This window comes from Oxyura jamaicensis, chromosome Z, assembly GCF_011077185.1.
Source record: "Oxyura jamaicensis isolate SHBP4307 breed ruddy duck chromosome Z, BPBGC_Ojam_1.0, whole genome shotgun sequence".
NCBI lineage: Eukaryota > Metazoa > Chordata > Aves > Anseriformes > Anatidae > Oxyura > Oxyura jamaicensis.
In genome coordinates, this window is record NC_048926.1 from 56,432,469 (window position 1) to 56,455,574 (window position 23,106).

Here is a 23,106-nt window from a genome sequence, read left to right on the forward strand (position 1 = left end):
CAGAGGGACCTGCTGCTGCCTGCCCTGGCTCCTCAGCTGGCTCCTCTTCTGTGGTGGCAGGGGCACTCGGGGGGTACCCAGGACCCCCACCAAGGATGTCTGGTAGCTCCATAGTGCTGGAGGCCACAGGCCTGATGGAGTGGCCTGGGCCATGGGCACAAGTCCCCCATGGAGAGGTGATGTAGCCGTGAACAGCCATGGGGCTGTCCTCCTGGCCCCCTGCAGCATGGGAGTCCTGGTGGTCGTGCTGCTGGCAGATCTCTATGCTGCACAGCTCCACAGCAGCAGTTATGAAGTGCACCACGAATGGCAGAGTCTGGTTTTCAGGCAAGGCTGCAGCACCTGCACCAAGCCTTCCTCGTTGAGCCCGCAGAGGCACCAGATGCCAATGACTGCTCTGGCCTGCAGCCACCTCCCACCACTCGGCACCAGAGATTGCCTCCAGCTCCCGCTGCAGCCATGCAAGCAGGGGTCTGACGTTTTCTGGGTGCTCCTGAAAAAAGGCTGCCCAGACCTCAGGTGGGAAGCTGAGCTAAGGAGCCCTGGGCACCAGCTCTGCAGCCCCCTGCTCATCCTGCTGGCCCTCAGCCAAGCGCTCAGCAGGCTCTGGGACAGCACACTCCAAGTAATCATCAGCCGACATCACCGATGGTCTTGATTGTCTGCCTGCAGAGGGGGCAACTTGGCTTTTTCTTTGCCCACCACAGTGCCCAGCCATATCAAAGCTGGTGGAGACAGGGGGTCACATAGGCGACATCGTCCCAACTGTCCCCACAGCCTGGGCAGGTCCATTCTGATGGCATGTCCATGATCACTGGGCTCTTCAGTGGGCTGAGGAGAGCTGAGGTCAAGAAGCTGCTCCCCTGCCCTGGCGCTACAGCTGCCAAAGGGTGTCCCAAACTGCACAAGGGAGAGAGGCCAGAGTCACTTGCTGTGCTGGGGTGAGAAGCAGCAATGCCCCAGCCCCTCAGCAGAACCCCCGCTGGCCCTGCAGCTGGGCTGTCCCATGCCCCCCACCCGCCACTCCTGAGAGAGGCAGGGCTGGGGAAACACGGGCAATGGCTGCAGGGACAGGCAATGAGAGCAGCTGCCAATGGCCCCACAGCACAGCTCCACCAAACCCTCGCTTGATATTCCATGCCTTGCACACACGCTCAGCTGGAGTCCAGGCAAGAGCTAGGCTGACGTGGCCTCTCCTGGCACCCCAAGATAAGCAGTGAGGGCTGCGGGGTCACAGCCCATCACTCAGTGGCATCACCATGGGTCATCTGCCCTACAGGGCCTGTGGCACTTTGCCCCAGCTGTTACAAAGACTGTTGGGTTGGCTTGGTGTTTTGATTTGCCTTTTTTTCTTTATCATTTTTTACCTTGATTTACCGTGAAGTGTGTTGAAAATTGGTTGAACAAGCATGTTAAGAGAGTGGGGATCACTGTAAAGGTTTATTTCCTCCTCTTCAATATGTAGATCAGATCTCTGAACTCCTTGCTGTAGTTTACTACTAACAACAACAACAAAGGAGCCAAAGAAAACAACTCCCTGATTAAAGAATAATTACAGGATTATCCTACCAGATGGCATTTACTGAAGGAACTGCACTCTAGACATGCACATTACACAAGCAGCATAAACATAACAGTAGATTCACTCTGTACAAAACCTGAACATAATGTGGGGTCTTACCTCTCCAGTTTATGAATTTCCACTAGCTTGTTAAGGTATTGATGGCTCCGTGCTCTTGGTTTGTGACCAGTGCAGACACACTCGCTTTCTGATCCACCATTTACCTCAACAGAAACGGGATGTGAGCTCTTCAGACACAACTACAAAATTATCCTTTTGCTTCTTCATTTTTAAAAAAACTTTGCATAAAGACTTAATATAGGAAAAGCCAAGAAGACAACAATTCTGATTCGTAATCATCAGACATTAAGGCGTGACCATCATTACCAAAAAGATGGGCACCGTCTGCTACTCTGACCTACAGAAGTTAGCTCCAAGATTGGAAAGCCAAAACAAGCAAGGCTGCATTAGGCTTACAAATGTTGCAATGGCAAAATTTTGGTAGGAGAGAGGCTGCTGAGGTGGTGTCTGTGAGCAGAGCCCAGCAGCTGTCCCATGTCAGACCAAAGCCAGTTCCAGATGGCTCCAAAAAGGACTCACTGCTGGCCAGAGCTGGGCCAGGCAGCGAGGCTGGGGGCGGGCGGGGGGCTCTGGGAGCGCAGGTTGAGGAAAGGGAAAAAACTACTGCTCAACAGCAGCTGGGAGAGAGAGAGAAATGAGAAGCAGCCCTGCAGCCCCCAGGGGAGTGCAGCAGGAGGGCAGGAGGTACTCCAGGCAGGCAGCGGCAGTTCCCCCGCGGCCTGTGCAGAGGCCCCTGCTGGAGCAGGCTGTCCCCCTGCAGCCCAGGGGTCCCACACGGAGCAGATCTCCACGCTGCAGCCCGTGGAGGAGCCCCCGCTGGAGCAGGTGGATGTGGCCTGGAGGAGGCTGCGGCCCATGGAGAGCCCCCGCAGGGGCAGGCCCCAGGCCCAGAGCTGCAGCCCGTGGAGAGGAGCCCACGCAGGACACAAAGCGTCAGGGACTGACAGGACTGACCGCAGCCCCCACTCCCCATTCCCCTGCATCGCCTGGGTAGAGGAAGTGGAAGAGGGTGGTTGGGTGAAGTGTTTTTAGTTTACTTTCATTCGTCACTGCTCTTGTCTGTTACTGATAGGCAATAAATTACATTAATCTCCCTGCGTTGAGTGTGTTTTTCCTGAGTCCGTCATCGGCCAGCATTCTCCCTCTCCGTATCTCACCCCACACATTTTATTCCCACCCTGTTTTCTCCCCTCTGTTCTTTTGAGTGGAGGGGAGCGAGACACCGCCGTGCCTGGCACCCCAACCCCCGCCAGGGCCCCTCCAGCCGCCGCCGCGGGCCCTGTCGGTGCAGGCACCGCCCTGCAGTCACGGCCCCCCCTTCGGCGCTTCCATGGCAGCGGCAGCCGCCGGGCGCCGACCGCTTCCGCTTCCGTGGGCCGGGCGGCGGCGAGGCCCGGCCGCGCTTGGGCCGCGGGGCCGGAGCAGGAGGAGGAGGAGGAGGAGGAGGAAGGCGGGGGGCAGCAGCATGTGGCCGCCGCCGCCGCCCGCCTGGCTCCTGGCGGGGCTGGTGCTGGCAGCGCGCTGGGGGGAAGCTCTCGGCGGCGCTGCCGGGGCCTCCGCCACCTCCGCCTCCCCGCGGCCCACGGAGGCGGCCGGCGGCGGCGGCGCCACGCGGGACGGCAGCGGGCGGCTGGCCGAGGTGTCGGCGCCGCCCGAGCAGGGCCAGCCCATGACCCAGCGCGCCCTGTCCGTGCTGGTGCTGGCCAGCGCCGCCCTCATCGTCTACTTCGTCATCCGGACCGTGCGGTGAGGGGGGACGGCGACGGGGACGGGCTCCGCGGTGGGGCCGGGGGCTCTGCGCGTCTCCGTTGTTGATGGTAGGGAGGTGGCGGGGAAATGTTCCGTGTGGGACCCTTTCGAGAGCCCTCCGAGCGGACGTGGGTGGCCTGAGTGCTCTGCAGCCCCTGTAGGTCCTGCTTCAGCAGCCTTCAGCCTCATTGTTTCATGAAAACATGAATATAATAATTCCTTCACACTGGTTTTACTAAGCAGAATTCTAACCAAAAAATACGGCATATTTTACCATGATATAAATAATCCCATTTTACGGCTAAAATAAGGTGGTTTAAATTCAAAGCTTGTACAATATAAGAACTTGGTATTGTTGAAGTGTAAGCCAACCTGGCTCTGCAGGTGCTATAAGCGGCTTCTGTAGGTACATTGATGATAAAAGGAAAATGAGGGAAACTGGGCTCTCTCTGGGAGGAAATGAGAGATCTGGTTTCTGGGATATGAAGAAGGCTGAGGTACTCAGTGACATCTTGGCCTCAGCCTTCACTGACAGAAGCTCCAGCCCCATGGCCCAGGCCCCAGAAGGCAAAGGCAGGGCCTAGAAGAATGATGAACCAGCTTTTGTAGGAGAAGATCAGGTTTGAGACCATTTAAGGAACTTGAAGGTGTACAAGACCATGGGACCGGATACATACACAGCTCTTGAGGGAACTGGCAGATGTAGTTGCTATGCCCCTCTCCATCTAATTTGAGAAGTCATGGTAGTCTAATGAAGTTCCCACTGACTGGAAAAGGGGAAATAATCATAATTTTTGAAAAGGGAAAAAAGGAGGACCCCAGGAACTAAGGCCAGTCAGTCTCGCCTCTGTGCCTGGCAAGAACACAGAGCAGATCCTCCTGGAAACAATGCGGAGAAACATGGAAAATAAGGAGGTGACTGGTGACAGCCAACATGGCTTCACTAAGGGCAGCTCATGCCTGACAAATCTTGTGGCCTTCAATGATGGGGTTACAGCTTTGGTGGATGCAGAAGTGCAACTGACATCATCTGTGTGAACTTGTGCAAAGCATTTGACCCTGTCCCCCATGATATCCTTGTCTAATTTGTAGAGTAATGGGTCTGAGGGACGGACCACTGGGTGAGTAAAGCATTGGCAGGATGGTCGCACTCAAGGAGTTGCAGTCAATGTCTCAGCGTCCGGGTGGAGATCAGTGATAAGTGGTTGTTCCTCAGGGGTCAGTACTGGGACTGGTGCTGTTTAACTTCTTTGTTGGTGACATGGGCAGAGAGATTGAGCAAGTCTGCTGATGACACCAAGATGTGTGGTGCAGTTCACACACTGGATGGAAGGGATGCCATCCAGAGCGACCTGAACAGGCTTGAGAGGTGGGCCTGTGTGAGCCTCATGAGGTTCAACAAGGCCAAGTGCAAGGTCCTTCATCTGGGCGGGGGCAATCCCAAGCACTAATACAGGATTGAGAGCAGGTCTAAGGAGAAGGACCTGGGGGTGTTGCTTGATGGGAAGCTCAATGTGAGCCAGGACAGTGTATCCTTAGAGCCCCAAAAGCCAATCATATCTTGGGCTGCATCAAAAGAAGCATTACCAGCAGCTTGAGAAAGGTGATTGTCCCCCTCTGCTCCACTCACATAAGACCCCACCTGGAGCACTGTGTTCAGCTCTGGGGCTCCCAGCACAAGAAAGACATGGACCTATTACAGCGAGTCCAGAGGAGGGCCACAGAGGTGATCAGAGGGCTGGAGCACCTCTCCTGCGAAGACAGGCTCAGGGAGTTGGGGTTGTTCAGCCTGGAGAAGAGAAGGCTGTGTGGAGACCTTATAGCAGTCTTCCAGTACCTAAAGGGGGCCTACAGGAAAGCTGGTGAGGGACTCTTCGTAGGGGGGTGTAGTGATAGGACAAGGAGTAATGGCTTTAAACTGAAAGAGGGTAGGTTTAGATTAGATGCAAGGAAGAAATTCTTCACTCGGAGGTGAGTACACCAGGACCAGGTTGCCCAGAGAAACTGTGGATGCCCCGTCCCTGGAGGTGTTCAGCAGCAGGCTGGATGGGGCTTTGGGCAACCTGGTCTGGTGGGAGGTGTCCCTGCCCGTGGCAGGGGGGTGGAACCAGGTCATCTTTAAGGTTCCTTCCAACCCAAACAGTTCTATGATATTATGAAATTACACCTTAAGTTCAAATTTGATTGTATTTTTGAGTGAGATTCTTAATTAGATGCTAGACACACTTTGACTCAGCAAGTGAAATCTTTTTTTTTTTTTTTTTTTTTTCTGTTTCTGGTATTCTTCTTCAGAAAGTATGGAAGTGAAGATGGAAACAGGCATACAAACATTGTCACTTTGCATGATAAAGATTAACATTGTGAAGAAATTACAGATTATATTGGGTTGATGTGGTGAGGCTTGGTAGCCGGGGACTGCAGGAGTGGCCTTTGCGAGTAGAGCCCAGCAGCTGCCCCATGTCAGAGCAGAGCCAGCTCCAGTCAGCTCCAAAGGGACCTGTTGTTGGCCAGAGCGGAGCCAGAGAGTGATGCTAGCTGAGCCTCTGGGAGAGCAGAGTTAAGGAAGGAGGAAAATAAAATAAAATAAAAACCTGCTGTGCAACAGCAGCTGGGAGGGGAGTGGAAAACAGCCTTGCAGACACACAGGTAAGTTCAGAAGGAGGGCAGGAGGTGCTCCAGGCACCAGAGCAGAAGTTCCCCTGCTTATGAAGAGGACCCCAGTTGGAGCAGTTTGTGAAGGGCTGTCCCCTGGAATGGACCCCATGCTGGAGCAGGGGAACAGTATGGGGAAGAAGGAACAGCACAGATAAAAGCTCTGTGATCTGACCACAGCCCCCATTCCCCACCCTGCTGAGGTGCTGAGGAGCAGGGAGAAGGTGAAAGAGTGGGAGTGAAGTTGAGCCTGCGAAGTCGGGATATGAGGGAAGAAGGTGTTCATAACTTTCAGGTCTCACTGCGCTACTCTGGTATGGTTTGGCACTGAATTAATCTTCCCCAAGCTGAGTCTGTTTTGCCTGCAGCAGTAGCTGGTGAGTGATCTCCCAGTCCTTATCTCAACCCAGGAACTTTTTTCATCTAATTTTCTTGCCCTGCCCTGCTGGGGGCTGAGATAGCAGTGTGAGGCACCAGGCAGCCAGCTGAGGTTGATCCACCACACAGCACTGTGAACACCACTTTTTGATGTTACAAATCAGCCTGTTATCAGGCTGTTTCTTTAAACAAATGTAATTCTCTTTCAAGTTTGTATAGATTTACTTACAAATTTCACAACTTCATTAGCAGCTAATTTTCTTTGTTTACGGAACCATGTCCACTAGAGTTTCAGTAGAGCTTTTTACAACATCTAGTAAATAAATACGCAGTTGACTTTGTTCTTTTTTTCCTTTTTTTTGTTTTGTTTTGTTTTGTTTTGTTTTGGGAAACCTTGTTAAACAAGCCTCTTCCTGAATGAACACAAGTTGCCCAGCACTGGGGAAATGTGAAAGTCTTGCTTAAATTAGCACAGCACACATGCACACTCCCAAAACAAAACACCAGTTTCTCTGTACTTGTCTTGTTAGGATTAAGGACAACTAAATAAGTAGTTACCCCTTTAGAGGATTAGATCTTAAAAGCCTTTTTTTTTTTTTTTTTTTTTTTTCCTTCCAGTACACTCTTGTGTTTAGTTTAAGTGCATGCCTAGTTGATTTTGTTTCTAGTGCACAAAAACATTCACCCACTTGCTCCAGTCCATTTTGGATTTGATAAGCTCCTGACAGCTGCACTTTTAAGGTGCTCCTGGTTGGAAGTGCTTGTCTGAAACATTCAATCCATGCCCGCAGTAAGCAGTTCAGATTAACTTGGAGAGTGACTTGTAGCAGCAACCTTAAATCTAAGTGAGATAAATGCTTGTTTGCTAGTGTTGGTCTGAGAGAAAATGTCTGCAAGTTCTATTTGTGTTCTCAAAATTCTTGAGGTTTTACAGCCATTTATATCCTTCTGCTAGTGGAATAGTTTTGTTACACTCAATTATTTGTCAGAAATTTAGATATTATTAAAGATAGCTCACATATAGAAACTGAATGGTGATGATCCTTTATAAAATAATTCAGTCTGTAGCCACGATACATTCTTCACCACATCAGAAACTTGCAACCTTTCTTAACAGAGGTTGATAAATAATAAATTTTGTACATTCTGATAAAGCTACGACTTTTCTGTTTTCAGAGCCATTTGACTGTGTTTCAATGTGGTTCCCTGAAAATCCATTTTCAAGAAAATCTTGAGAGCTGTTACAACTTTGCTGTTGTGGCTATAACTACTTTTTTTCCCCGAGTATGATTGTGTAAACTATAGCAAGCTCCCATGGACCTTCTCAGTGACATTGCTGATGATGCAGTTTCTCTGTCAGGAAAACAATGTATCTTGATTTTATTTCTAGTTTTATGTGTGGGACTTGTTTCAGCCGCCATGTTATAAAGGTTGAGCTGCCAGCACCTTCCTTTTATAACAGAAGATTTTCAAGGAATGATGTGTGTAGCAGAAAGACCATACAGCACATCCATCAAAGCTAGGAGTAAGAAAGCTTGGACAGTATGATGCCTTGTCTAGTCTACAAGCTTTAGTTTTATTGCCTTTTTTGCCTCTTAGATTTGATACTTTACAAAAAAAGTCCTCTGTTTGCACTTTGTGATGCACAGAAATGCCAGTGTTGCAATTCATACATCCTTTGTTTTCTTGTCTGTACAGCTCTATTGTTTTTACATGAAGCCTATTGCAGTCAAAGGTTGCTTTCCTTGTTTATGTAGGAAGAAGTACATGCCATCAGTTCTTCAGTCTTTCTGAGATGATGAGAAAGCAAGTGTAGCAGATGAGATGAAATGGCATTTTTTTCTTTTAGACAACTGTTAGTGTGCTACACGATGTGGCATGTTAAGACAGAATTCCAAAACATGGTTCAGCATGAATTGTGTTCCATAATTTCAACTTAAAATCATTTTCCAGGAAGTTATTTGTAACCCTTTTGGATTCGTATTGTTGAATTTCTTTCATGGATATAAACATGTAGCTCATGCATGCCCTTTGCAGGAAAAAAAGAAAAAAAAAAAAAAAAAAAAAAAAAAAATAAAGGCTCAGGTTCAAGTAATAACTATTTTTATTGAGAATACATTTTCTAACTGACTCAGTTCGTGGTTCAGGAAGAATCCATTTAGTTTGAAGTATTCATTAATGGAGAATGTGAATGGGCTATATCTTGTTTTCTCATACCATGAGCTACACTTCAGGGTGCGACTTTCCCAACACTGGGTCAACTCTGGGACAGATAAAATTTAGTTCTGTCACAAAGACCATTACTGAACTCCTCAATGGTACATATATATATATATTTATTGAGCTGTGTTTACCTAAACTTATCCACGTATTTGAAAGTAGTCAGTCTTTGGAACTGTTGATCAAAAAGTGATGATTTTCACTTTTAAGGAGATATATACTGGCCTGTAAGTAACTGTTGAGGCTTGAGGTGATTGGAGAGCTACAATTCCCTTGTCATGTACTTCACAGAATCCTCTAAAGTATTGTGAAGCTCAATAGTAGGGAATAGGGGAGACTGGTTTATTGGAGAGCTTACTAATCGGTAAAAAGCTTCTAATAGAAAGGCACTTTACATGGAAAGGTTAATTAGCAATTCATACTGTATTGAGCTGATCTTGTTTTCAGTCTTTGCGGCTTGTAGTAAGGGTAGTCCCTTGTACCTGCACAAATTAGGGTAGTGAAAAAAAAAATCTTACCCCCTCACCCTCCTATGTCCTTTGTCCTTTTTCATGTTTCTTAGATGTGCTTTGAACTTGACCTGTTTTTCTTCTGCTCTCATTTTCTTGTATTTTCTGCCCCCCCTTTTTCTTTGACCACCAATATTATTTATCTCCCCTCTTAACAGTGTATTATTTATACCATCTCTGATGTTATTGTCATACTATTTGATCCCATTTTATTGCAGATTCCTCTATTGCTTTCTTTGAAAAAGGATTGGAACTGAATGTATAAAAATACGAGTCTTTTTATAAACTTTTAATTCCATTTTTTGTAACTTCATCTTGTTAGACCACGAGGTCTAATAAAACCTTTTATCTGTTGTAACTACAGAGATAAAAGTAGTCTGCATTAAGTTGCTGAGAGCAGTAGAGAATGCTGCAGACTTTAATGAAATTGGCATTTTGTCCTAGGTTTTCTTCCTAACAGTCACATGGTAGCCAGGCCTAAGTTAGTTTTTCTTGACAGTACTTTAGTGTCCTAGTAATTATACATGTATGTCATATAAGCATCTCCAGTATTGTTTTAGCTTTAGCTTGGTAACTAAGCTGTATACAGATAAAGTTTTCAGGTCACTAGTAACTCTGTTGTCAGTTTCTCAACAGCATTCACTTGAATCTAGATTATTTTTTATTTTTATTTTTTTTTAAGTTTAAAGACATTACTCTTTCTGTTATCACCACACTCCCTGACAAAGAGTCCCTTCCCAGTTTTCCTGTAGGCCTCCTTTAGGTATCAGAAGGTTGTTATAAAGTCTCCCCAGAGTCTTGTCTTGTATAGGCTGAAGAAGCCCAGCTCCCTCAGCCTGTGTTTGTATAAGTGCTCCAGACCCTTGACCATCTTTGTGCCTCTCCTCTGGACTCACTCCAAAAGGTCCATGTCCTTCTTGGGCTGGGGGCCCCAGAGCTGAACACAGTGCTCCAGGTGGGGTCTCACGAGCAGAGTAGAGGGAGGACAATCACCTCCCCAGACCTGCTGGCCACGCTGCTTTCGATGCAGCCCAGGATACGGTTGGCTTTCTGGGCTGCAAGTGCACATTGACAGCTCATCAGCCAATGCCCACAGGTCCTTCTCCTCAGGGCTGCTCTCCACCAATTCTTTACCCAGCCTGGGATTACCCCGGCCCAAATGCAGGACCTTGCACTTGGTCTTGTTGAACCCCACGAGTTTGGCACAGGCCAACCTCTCCAAGGTCCCTCTGGTTGGCAGAGGGTTTCTACTGTTCGCATGTCCACAAGTGCTTGTCTGAGTGTCATTTGTGTAGCTTATACTTCAGTAAAAAGGAAATACACGATGTTTATGAAGCAACCATATTTTTCATCATAAGGCTTCTGAATTTTCTTCTGCTTGGTACTTTCTAGTATACCACTTCTTTCTATGTTAAGGACTGTTGAAAAAAATGAATTTTATCTTGAGCGGAAAGGTGATATTTGTGTGTGTTTGTGATTAGCCTTATATTTAAACAATAAGTTCTACAAAATCACATCTGGCAAACTGCTGATTCTATTTCAAATCAGGTGGAGGAAATTATCATGATATTTTTTTATAATATCATAAGTTTGTATGACCTTCAAAAGTAAGTTTGTATATACCTTCAAAAAAAGGTATATATTTTATACCTTTCTCATCTGAACATGCTGGTATTTGCTTCTCAACTCCAAAAGGAAATCTAATTCACGGGGATGTAATGTAGACCAAGACGGGATGCTGCTTAATGTGAAAAGGAGGATTCTTTTCTGTAACATTTAAAAAATAGGTAAGCAAAAATAAAAAGAATTCTAGAAGCATACCAGAGTTCAGGACAAACTCTGAAGCCATAACTCTCAGTATCATATTCATCTCTCTAAGAAGGTGACTGAAGTGGTGCCTCAGAGGTGATTATATGTTGAATAATAACAGTATAATGTATATAATACTATTTAAGCATAACTTACTATACTCTTTTTGATGATTAGCGTTGAAATACCTCATAGTTAAATTCCTGAAAGCTGTGAATGCCTTTCCTATGCACCTAGCGTAGGTTTGTAAATTCTACTTTTGGTGTTGCTAAGAGGAAATGTTGCGTCTCTGTGGAGTTAGCTGTAAATGTCTAGAAAGTATTTGTTTTTAAGACAACGTTACTCAGTTGTACAGCTCTCACATAGCTGCTGTTTGTGAGTATAAAGTAGCTGAAAGTGGCCCTGTCAGCGTTTTGTAACAGACACCTTTGTATATTTGCTGAGAAGCTAGTTACTGTGAGTTCCTGATCCTCAAAGAGTTGAGCAAGGCATATTCAATGCCTATAGTTGCACAACGCCAAAAGCATGCATGAGGCTTACATGGGATCCAGGCCCACACAGAGAACATAAGAAAGTAAGGTTCAGACAGTGTTTGTAAGTACTGGCTTGATCTTGAAATACGAATCACTTTGTGAATCAATTTTGTGAAATGCAGATGACATTTCACATGGTTCTCTACAGGTTCTCTATTATTTCAAAGTGTTAAAAATAAAATCTAAATCCTCACAAGATAAAATAAAAATCCTACAACTGAGGATGCGAGGTTGGGTATCAAAGAGGAAATAGCTGAGAAACAGAGGTGTTAGTTTTAAAAATTAGGAAATTGACCTCTCTATTCCCTGATTGCAGTAGCAATGACCTTGATGAATAGTGAGTATCTGCTGAGTATTTTTAGGTTTTCCCTCACCATGAGTTGGTTTGAAAAAGTAATTCTCTTCTACACGAGTTTTCATTTATGTCAAGAATTTATTATATTTCACACTAAAGGTCAAAGGTCTGAGTAAGTTCACTTACAGTATAAGAGGTAGTGCATTTGTATGTGTGCAATATTATTAATGCAAGATGTTATTACTCATTACTATGCAAAAGAGATCTTTGGTTTTTTTCAGACTGTTCTGCACATTTTACTGCTATTTATTATATGGGTGATTGACTCAGTTATGAACAGTGAAGCTTTTTATTGTTATTTTTGAAGTCTTCTCTACACATCAGGTTTAAAATGATGGAACCCATGGCTTGTGCTGCATCTCTACTACAGTTTTGCTGAGTTTATCTCTGATTTGGTCTGCTGTTTTATAAAGCAAGTAGCAAATTCATAGCAAGGTGATTTTTTTCATTGTAGGATCTGCTAGAAGTGTGCTTGCATATATTTTTATCTGGCTCTTGCATATAGCTACTAAACACTGTTTTGTATTAGCTGTTAAGTGCCATTTTGTATTCTCTGCAGTAATTCTATACTAAACTAAAGGTGACAAATTTTTATTGGCCTCAGTCATTTCTTGTAAATTCTTCACACATGGAATTGTGTGCAATCTGACTTTCACTGAACTAAGGGTGTACAGTGTATATACGGTAATTTCTTAAAATTTATGATCAGTATCAACATAGCTGTGTTTTAAGGGATGGTCTTCTTGTGTTGTTGGAATTGAAAGTAGTCATAAATTTATAGAACTTAAATACCGTACAATACATTTCAGGCTCAGACGACGTAACAGAAAAACCCGAAGATACGGAGTTTTGGATACAAACATAGAAAACATGGAGCTGACTCCCTTAGAGCAAGATGATGATGATGATGATGATACAACACTATTTGATGCCAATCATCCTCGAAGGTTTGTATATAGGAGCTGTATGTCTATGCAGTGAAGGTATGGATGATAAGTATCTTGACTGAAACAGCTCACTACTTTGTTTCATATGTAGTTGGAGAAAGGGTATCAAGATCATTTAAATTTTAAATGGGCAAGAATTAAGTGGGCAAGAAGATAAACTTAGTACTTCAGCTACTCTTGATCTACTCCTGAACACCATTTGTCTTCAGCATATGAGTTCCAGAGAAATGGAAAGGAAGGTAGGATATTTTGGTTAAAAATAGTGTCATTACTAAAGCTAACCAAGTTTATCTGCTTTACATACTTCAGTTATTCCATTCTTGGGTGTTTCACTCTTGTCCATTACAGGATGCATAAGGAAGAAATGGAAGCAACAACAGTAAGGACAGAAGTACGTTTTACGCTAAGGTGCTTTACAACTATAGACAGCAGGCCCCAGACTGCACTTGCCGTTAACTTTGGTATCTAAGAAAAAAATTTACATTATGGCGTAGTGTTGTAGTTGAGGAAAAAGCTGTCCCAAATACTCAACTTCTATTCATCTGTTCTTCTCCGTACTGCAGCAAATCATTGTTTGCTTTAGATATACCAAGCAATTTGGAAGTATTTGAAAGTAACTTACTGATCAGACCGTTTTAAAAATAGTTGTCAAAATGACATAGGGTACAAACAATTTGAATAGATTAGCAGTATTTCGTTTATCTGATGACATAGCTGTTGTCAGATAAGTCAAGTGTTGTTAACATTAACAATTAGCTCCTCGCATACAGTGGCATCTTGTTGATGGAAGAACTCCGGTGCATACATAGTATTTGATTTAAAAGCATCAGTTTTAGATGAAAACCAAAAATACACAATGTTTTGATCCAAGTCCAAAAGCTCAGAAAAAGTGGGAAAAGTGGAATATTTGAACAACGTTAGTACATGTCGTAGCCTGGGGTAAATATATAGTGATATAACTTGTAGCATAGGTATACCTTTCTTTCTTTCCTGTGGGCCTGCAAAATGGCATAAAATTTGATGGTGTTGGCTTAAGAGGCGGTAATGTCACTCTTGAGCCAAACTGCAAGCAAAAGAATTGTATTGGAGCAACTGAGGGATCTAACCAAACAGCAGATATTTCTGTTAACATGCTGAGGAAATAAACAGAGTAAAAGTAATAACCACAGAAGTGAATAATGATAGATAATAGAGGATGAAAATGTTACAGTTTTTTCAGAATAGCTCAGAAAGTAAGCGCTTAAGTGATCAAAGCCGTTAGGAGAAAACAAATACTTTAAGCTATATATAGTCGATAAAGCAAATTTACTCTGCATATGTATAATGAGAGCTAGTTGTGTTCTTTTGTATAGGGAGAAGCTCTGAAAATTTATTCTAACAAAAGTTTCTGTTATCTTGAATTAATATTTGCGCATAGGAGAAAAACAGTGCTGGACAATCTGAATGTGCTAAACAAAACTTAGTAAATAATAAATAATAACCTTAATAAAATGCTGCCCATACTTTGCAAAGAGACAGCATTACTAGAAAGGAAGCTTGAACACTGAGATAGAGTACCTTTTAAATAATATGTATGTATATAATGTATATCAATAATTAGGAATACACTTTTTCAGTTTGTTTCTTTTACCTTGTTTCAACTAAATCTTAAGTATCTGCATAACGGATTGTGGTGGTTTTAAGCTGATGGGCAGCTAAGCTCTACCATACTGCTTTCACTCCTCAAAAGAACAGGGGGAGAAGGTAAGAAATAAGGCTCATGGGAAGATCATTCACCAATTACCATCATGAGCAAAACAGACTCAGCATTCCCATGGCAAGCAGTAAGTCCCTTTTGGAGCCAGCTGGAGCTGGCTCTGATCTAACATGGGACAGCTGCTGGGCTTTGCTTTCAGAGGCCACCCATGCAACCCCCTGCTAGCAAAACCGTTGCCACATAAACCCAATGCTATATAAAAATGCTGTATAAACTATCACACTGATAGTCTACAATCTGCGCTACTCGCTGCACTGCAAGTCACAAGGTAAAATAATTCTATTTATGATAGCATTCCAGTTACAGAATGCTACTTAGAATTACTGAAATTTGAATAGGAACTCAAGAGCCTTGTAAGTTCACAGGGTCTTAAGTGGTATTTAATCTTATAGACTGCACATCATATATGTTTGTTTTTTAAAAATAATAATAACATATGGAGATCTATAACTAAATATTAAGTGTTTAGTTTGCTTCATGTGACAACATATCTATTCACTACTTAACCTGTCTACTTTAAAAATACGTCTAACATGGGTGGAAGAGGGTTTATGTGTCTTTGTAAATGCACTGTTTTTCCATTTGTGAGGTTTAAATGAATGGTGTTTTATGGCACTTCATAGTAATGTGGTAACTAAGTGTTTTTTATGGACAAATTTAGTAATAAAATATTGTACTTTTTTGTCTTAATATTTGGTCTGTAAAAATGTGGGCTAAAGTTACCCTTGAAATGGGATATTTCACATTAATGCATTGATTTCTTCTGTTGTAGATAAGTACGTGCCTTTCAATGAAAGAACTTAATCTTAGAACCAGAGAATGAGACTGCTTCAAGGGAGGAGTAAGAAGCAAGAGGATATACAAGTTGGGGAGGGGCTAATTAAAACTGTGTATATTATAGCATCCGTAATTTGTTGCAATAAATACTGTACCAATTTGTTGTACCTTTTTGTATATAGAGAAATGTAAATGTAAAGTCTGTGAGATAGGATGCACTAAAATGAAAAGCTGTTTGGAAGGGAGATTACTTTTAAAACAGGGTATTTTTTGTTTGTTGTAAATCTTGTATGCCCTAAGTGTGATACACACTTTTTCTACAGTAACCTAGAATGTTAACTTTTTTTTTTCCTGATACTAAATTATAAGTAAACTTATCCTCTGTGGACTTCTCAGAATTGCTAGAATTTATTTTTATTTTAGATGTTTTGACCTTTGCAAATAAAAATTCCAACTACTGCCTTTTGTGTTGAGATTTTTTTAAACTAATGAACATGTTGTATGTAAGTTTTAGTGAATAAATAAAGACGTTTACAATGTTCCTAACATTTAGTGTGATACTTCAACACTTTATAGATATTAAGGATATTACTAATAGGGCCTTGTTGAACACAGTAACATAGAACCTTTTTGCTGATAAAACTACTGATGTTGGCTTTTAATTTACTTGTGAGGGCCATCTTTAATTGGTGTGAGCAGATGTTGCTCCACTGACTACTACTTGTACTTGCTACGTGGTGTCAGTGTTCAGACCTGTGGTGAAGAAGAGTTCAAGATTTCAGTTAAGCTTATTTTTGTACTCTTTAAATCTGGGGCAAATACTAAACTTGAACCATAACTCTGAAATGGAAAAGTGACATCAGTTGGTGAAATGCGAACTGTGAAATGTGCAGTAACATTCATATGAATGCAGATGAAGCCAGAAGGGTTTTTTTGTTTGTTTTAGCCAGTGCCCCAGAAATTAAAGGAAGAAGTGTATTGTAGGTAAAATGTTCAAATTCCAGTTTATTAAAATTACATTAGTGTAAATTCATCACAAATTTTGTGTATGTTTAGTATCAAGGCATAAACCTTCTAGCAGCATTTGTGCAGCTGGCTATTTTACCTGAAAGTTCTTGTGTTTTGGATAAGGGGTAGGGGTGGGGAGTATTTTCCCTGATTCTTCAGTCCCCTCTTTGAACAGAGTAGGAATGCCTTTGAGGATATTTCTGTAGTGATAAGGAGTGTCTGCTTTAAAGATGGGGTGGGGTTGCCCTTTATGTGAGGGAGCAATTAGAGTGTACCCAGCTCCACCTGGGGGAGGGTGAGGGACAAGTGGAGAGCTTGTGGGTGAAAATTAAGGGGTGGACTGGTATGGGGGACATGGTGGTGGGGGTCTGCTACAGGTCACCAGATCAGGAGGAGGAGGTCGATGAGGCCTTCTACGAGCAGCTGCTAGTAGCCTCATGATCACGAGCTCTGGTCCTCGTGGGGGACTTCAATTACCCAGACATTTGCTGGGTAAGCAACTCAGCCAGGCACATGCAGTCCAAACGGTTCCTACAATGCGTTGAGGACAATTTTCTGACGCAGGTGGTGGAGGAGCTGGCGAGGCGGGGGGTACTCCTGGACCTTGTTCTTACCAACAAGGATGGCCTTGTTAGGGATGTGAAGGTTGGGGGCAGCCTGGGATGCAGCGACCAAGAGATGGTGGAGTTGCAGATGGAACTAGGCAGAGGAAGTAAGGCTAAAAGCAGGATTGCTACCCTGGACTTTCGAAGAGCCAACTTCAACCTCTTCGGGACCTGCTTGGGAGTATCTCATGGGCTAGGTTGCTTGCGGGCAAGGGTGCTTGTGAGAGCTGGGCTACATTTAAGCAGCACTTCTTCCATGCTCAGGATCGGTGCATCCCAAAGAATAGGAAATCGGGGAAGGGGGGCAGGAAACCTGTGTGGATGAGCAAGGAGCTCATCAATAGGATCAAAAGGAAGAGGAAGGTCTATGAAATGTGGAAAAAGGGCCTGTCCTCTTGTGAGGATTATAGATATGTTGTCAGGGCCTGCAGGGACGCAATGAGGAAGGCTAAAGCCCACCTAGTTTTGAGGCTTGCCAAAGAGATAAAGGATAACAAGAAGGGTTTTTTCAAGTATGTAAACAGCAAGAGGAAGACTAGGGATAATGTGGGTCCCTTGCCGAACGAGGGGGGGGGTACTGGTCAAGAAAGACGCTGAGAAGGCAATATGCTTTCTTCGCTTCAGTCTTTGCTTCAAGGACACTCCCCCGGGACTCCTTGCCCCTGGCAATAGGACAAAGGGTCTGGGAAATGGACGGCTCCCCCCTGGTGGACGTGAGAGTGGTTCGGGAGCGTCTGAGTGGATTCAATGCACACAAATCCATGGGTCCTGATGGGATGCATCTGTGTGTGCTAAGGGTGAGGGCTAAGGGTGAGGCATGTGTGGCAGATGTGATCGCTGAACCACTCTCTATCATCTTTGAAAGGTCCTGGAGAATGGGTGAGGGGTACCTGGAGACTGGAGGATAGCCAATGTCACTCCAGTCTTCAAGAAGGACATGAAGGAGGATCCGGGAAACTACAGGCCAGTCAGTCTCACCTCTGTCCCTGGAAAGGTATTGGAGCAGCTTGTTCTGGATGCCATCTCCAAGCAATTGGAAGAGAAGGTTATGAGGAGTAGTCAGCATGGATTCACCAAGGGGAAGTCATGCTCGACCAACCTCGTTGCCTTCTATGCACCAGCTGGGTAGATGGGGGGAGAGCGGTGGATGTCATCTACTTTGACTTTAGCAAGGCTTTGATACTGTCTCCCATGACATCCTACTAGCAAAGCTGAGAAAGTGTGTGTGAGTAGAAAGATGAGTGGACGGCGAGGTGGGTTGATAACTGGCTGACTGGGCAAGCTCAGAGGGTGGTGATCGGCGGAGCAGAGTCTGGCTGGAGGCCTGTGACTAGCAGTGTTCCCCAGGGGTCGGTACTGGGTCCGGTCTTGTTCAACATCTTCATTGACAGCCTTGATGAGGGAATAGTGTCTGCCCTCAGCAAGTACACTGATGACACAAAGCTGGGAGGAGTGGCTGACATGCCAGAAGGCTGTGCTGCCATTCAGTGAGACCTGGACTGGCTGGAGAGATGGGCAGGAAGAAACCAAATGAGGGTCTAACAAGAGCAAGTGTAGAGTCCTGCACCTGGGAAGGAACAACCAGAAGTATCAGTAGAGGCTGGGGGACGACCTGCGGGAGAGGAGCTCTGAGGAGAAGGACCTGGGGGTCCTGGTGGACAACAGGCTGACCATGAGCCAGCAGCGTGCCCTGGTGGCCAAGAGGGCTAATGGGATCCTGGCGTGCATTAAAAGAAGCATGGCTAGCAGGTCAAGGGAGGTGATCCTCCCCCTCTACTCTGCCCTGGTCAGGCCTCACCTGGACTACGGTGTCCAGTTCTGGGCTCCCCTGTACAAAAAAGACAGGGATCTCCTGGAAAGAGTGCAGCGGAGGGCCACAAAGATGATACGGGGCCTGGAGCATCTTCCCTGTGAAGAAAGGCTGAGAGACCTGGGTCTGTTCAGCCTGGAGAAAAGAAGACTTGAGAGGGGATCTTATCAATGTGTACAAATATCTGAGGGGTGGGAGACAGAAGGATGTAGCTAACCTCTTCTCAGTGGTTTGTGGGGAGAGGACAAGGGGCAATGGCCGCAAGATAGAACACAGGAAGTTCCACACCGACATGTGAAAGAACTTCTTCACGGTGATAGTGACGGAGCACTGGAACAGGCTGCCTAGAGGGGTTGTGGAGTCTCCTCTGGAGATATTCAAGGCCCGTCTGGACGCCTACCTGGGCAGCCTGCTCTGAGGAACCTGCTTTGGCAGGGGGGTTGGACCCGATGATCTTTCGAGGTCCCTTCCAACCCCTAAAGTTCTGTGATTCTGTGATTCTGTGATTTTTTAAACCATCTACCAGATGATATGTACTGAAACTTAGTTATTTTGCCATAGTGAAAATTTAGGTTGGGTCTGAAGTAATGCATGCAAAATCAGCTTCCTAAGGTAAAGTTTGTCTACAGTTTGTTCATATGTTGTACACTGGAAATATGTTTTACTTACAATATACTAAGTCTTTCTTTTACTTCCTCCCCTCTTGTATGCATTTCTTTTTTCTGTCCATAGTTAAAACTGAAATGAGAACTGCATTGATTTTTAAAAAGGTTTAGCTGGGGAATCCAGAAAGAAACATTGTGAAAAATAGCTGTCTTAGCCTGTAGGTGAGAAAACAAGTTGCCTGATAGAATGTAAAGCAGTTGCTCCATATGTAAAGGGGACCATCAATGTTAAAATTCAGTGTAATTGTATACTTCCACTAGATTTTTCTTTTTTTAGTGGTGTTGCACATTAACCCTAGCAGAGGAGACTGTGTTCCTGACTTCCTGACATTAATTCTGTAGAAACTTTCTAGGCCTTCAGCTGAATACATCCTGAAGAGCTGTTAAGCTTGCTAAGCATGGACAAGTACAAATTTTCTGGGATTAAACAAACAACAACAAAACAGATTTTTCAAAACAGTATGTGGACTTCTTGGATTCATTCCTTCAAAATTATGAGGATCTAGCAAAATTGGCTATATAGAAATCATAAAACTAGTAATAAATTGAGATAATTTTGTGTTCTGGTATTTCAGATACTATGTGGTTCATGGTGCAAACTTCCTCAATCTTTTCCAGGCAGTACCTAATATCAGGAGCTGAATTGGATTGTCACTGACACAAAATGTCTCAAAAATGCTTGTGTTGCACCTGTCTTGGTTTTAACAGTTGGAAATCTTCTCTGAGTTGTGCTCATCCCCTGTTGATACACACACCACCAGCAAAGCTCTTTCTAGTTATTTTTAAAAAAATAATTATAGCTTAACATTCTTACAAAAATTTGATACGTTTTGTAGGGAGGAATATGTCATCACAGAGGCCAGTAACTGATCTCGGTATAAATGAGACTAAAGTTTGTATCAAGTAGATTTATCACTTTACAATTTGTTGTAAAACATGAGATCAAAAAGATGAAGACCATTAATTATGAAATTGAATAGCTGCACTTCAGCTACTACTATTCCTGTTTGAGTCAAGGTGTTAATAGACCAGTAAAGAATGGGAGCTATCTGCTGAAATAAAGCTGTTTAAAGTTATAAGAAGGCCCAGGTTTAATGAGAAATAAACCTAATTGGGAGATATGGGAAACCTACTGGGGGAGAGGCATAAGATAAGCTGGAGACAGAAACTGAATGTGGAGTAAAGTCTTGGAAGACTCCAGGAAAACAAGATTGTTTAAAGATGGCATTGCAAATTTTACAGCTAGCAGAGCTTTTATTGTTGGGGCTTTGTGATTTTTTTTTCTTCATTAGTGCAATGTGAGACAAAGCTTGTAGTTCCTGATCAAATTTGAACACACCAATTCATTGCATTGAAAGAATAAGAGTATATCCTCAAACTGCAGACTGGTCTGAGAACAGGAAATCCATGAGGCAGAAGAGGGAGAAAGTGTTTTTCTTCTTGACCAGTAAGAGCTAGGAAAAGACTAACGTATACGTTAATTGAAACACACAGGTCTCAAAAGACCCCATGTGGCCAGACAGCTTAGTTTTAGAATAGATTTGCTATTTGTTGCATTTTTTTTTCTCATGGTAGTACAAGTGATGCCATTGTTTGAAGTTAACTGCCATGCCACTGCAGAATTGTCCCTGATCTCTCTGAACTACCATGTTCTAATCATATGATTGCCTGTTTTTATCTATCCACAATTCCTTATTTATTCCAAGTGGCTTGCACTCTGTTCAGCTTACATCTTGAAGCATTCTTATTTTAATAATGAGAAGATTTATTAGAGATAATATCAGGATGGATGGATGGGTAAGTTCAAGTGTTGATTTTATTGAGAGAAAAATAAAGATCTTAAATCTGATTATTTTTATTATTATTATTATTATTTAATGCGATTTCCTGCTTCCTGCTGTTGGAAACAGTCCCTGTTTAAAGCTTTTTGGCTGACACTATCTGTTCTTTTGGTATAAGCATTTTGGATGCTTACAAGTGGTATTGTGGTGGTTTTACCGTGCTAGGCAGCTGAACACCACAACCACCCTCTCACTCCCCCTCCTCAGATGAGGAGGGGAAGAAGTAAAGGAAAGAACAACTCACGGGCTGAGATAAGGATAAGTTAATTAAAGGGGGAAAAAAGTATTAAGGAAATAGTATTATTAATTAATTCAACTACAGGGAAAAAAGGGAAAGGGGAAGAGGGAGGGAGAAAGGGAATAACAAAACAAGTAAAGGCTATGTGGAAGTGCAGAGGAAAGAAATTACTCTCTACTTCCCACAAATGAGTGATGCTTGACCACATCCTTGAAGCAGGGCCTCAACGCACGTAGCCGGTGTTCGGGAGGAGGACAGATGTTTTCGCAACGAGAGCCCACCCCTCCCCTCTTCTTCCTTTTTCCACCTTTTATTGCTGAGTGTGACATCATATGGTACGGAATATCTCTTTGGTAGGTTTAGTGATGTTTAGTGATAAAACATCTAGTGATGTTTCTTTCTCACTTTTTTGCCCACTCCCAGGAGGGTTAGAGAAAGTCCTGATGCTGTGCCAGCACTTCTCAGCAGCAGACACAACACCAGTGTGATACCACTGCTGTTCTAGCTACAAGTGCAGAGCGCAGCACTGTATGGGCTGCTGCAGGGAAAGTTAACATCCGAGCTAGACCCAGTATAGGTATGCTTTGCACAATATAGAGCAAGGACAAAGTCTGAAGTCAAAGGTAAAAGTTAATGCCAGAGATCCTTTTGAACTAATATTCTGAAAAGGCAATTTGTTCATTGATCTTCCAAATGCATCATTCTGTTTAACAGAAAAAAAGGCTTACTTTTAACAGCTTCAGAAAACCTAATCAGTCCCTAAATATACAGAATGAAACTATACAAATGCTCACTCAAAGTTTTCACTGTTCTTGTGCTGAAGGAAAACGTGTCAGTTCAACAGATACCCAACTGGATGATGATTAGTACAAAGAATTACTCATTTCTAACCAATGAACTCTGCTCTTTCCACAACTTTTGCTGTAGAATGGAGGAAAAAAATGCTTACAGATAGGGTAAATGGTATTTATGAGGAATCTTGATGAAATTCCTAGCACTGACTTCTGCAAGAGATCACTTTGCGAGAAAAATCTCAAATCATTTTCTTCAGACAGGATCTTCTGTGAAGCTTTTTTTATTTGTGATTGCAGTGGTGGGCGTCCTGTCAATCAGGAGCACATTTTAGTAAACAAATCATAACCTTTTATTCCCTATTACCCGACGCCTGATCACCTCCCCTGTTTCTTCAATGGCTGAGTACTACAGGTTCACAAGCTACTCGACGCTCCTCTATACCATATATGTACATTTTTTCTTTTTTTTTTCAGCCCTTTACTTTCTCCTTTCTTATGTTTTGAGAACTTGTGGTCTTTGTTTTAGTGTTCTCACACTGCTCATCCTGTTTTTCTCAAGCTTCTGCCTTATTTTGGAACAGTGAGGCCTTCTACTGTCCACTTGTCTATTTAGCATTTCTCCTTATTATGGCTACACAATACCTTGGAATAAAGAAAAATAATTCTCTACTGCAAAAACACAACTTTGTTTCTCACAATCCCCCACTCTTCTTTTCTTACTCCTATTGTTGTTTTTGCATCTCTTCACATCACAGAATCGCAGAATCACAGAATAGTCTAGGTTGGAAGAGACCTCCAAGATCACCGAGTCCAACCTC

General features: G+C 43.6%; 1 protein-coding gene and 2 long non-coding RNA genes across 3 annotated transcripts; 2 read left to right on the forward strand and 1 right to left on the reverse strand.

Moving 5' to 3' along the window:
* Nucleotides 1–1,365: 1,365 nt before the first annotated feature.
* On the reverse strand, nucleotides 1,366–1,787 carry LOC118155859. The gene is made up of 2 exons (XR_004746049.1): nucleotides 1,682–1,787; nucleotides 1,366–1,496 (listed from the first exon to the last, which is right to left on the reverse strand). It is a non-coding gene; the product is annotated as an uncharacterized LOC118155859 (long non-coding RNA).
* A 1,237-nt stretch (nucleotides 1,788–3,024) lies between these two features.
* On the forward strand, nucleotides 3,025–15,787 carry FAM174A (family with sequence similarity 174 member A). The gene is made up of 3 exons (XM_035309431.1): nucleotides 3,025–3,388; nucleotides 12,657–12,794; nucleotides 15,323–15,787. Exons 1-3 carry the CDS (start codon nucleotides 3,108–3,110, stop codon nucleotides 15,324–15,326), a joined length of 423 nt encoding a protein of 140 aa, XP_035165322.1. The 5' UTR covers nucleotides 3,025–3,107; the 3' UTR covers nucleotides 15,327–15,787.
* A 5,483-nt stretch (nucleotides 15,788–21,270) lies between these two features.
* LOC118155856 lies at nucleotides 21,271–22,254 on the forward strand. Its single transcript, XR_004746046.1, has 2 exons — nucleotides 21,271–21,395; nucleotides 22,072–22,254. It is a non-coding gene; the product is annotated as an uncharacterized LOC118155856 (long non-coding RNA).
* The last annotated feature ends 852 nt before the right edge of the window (nucleotides 22,255–23,106 follow it).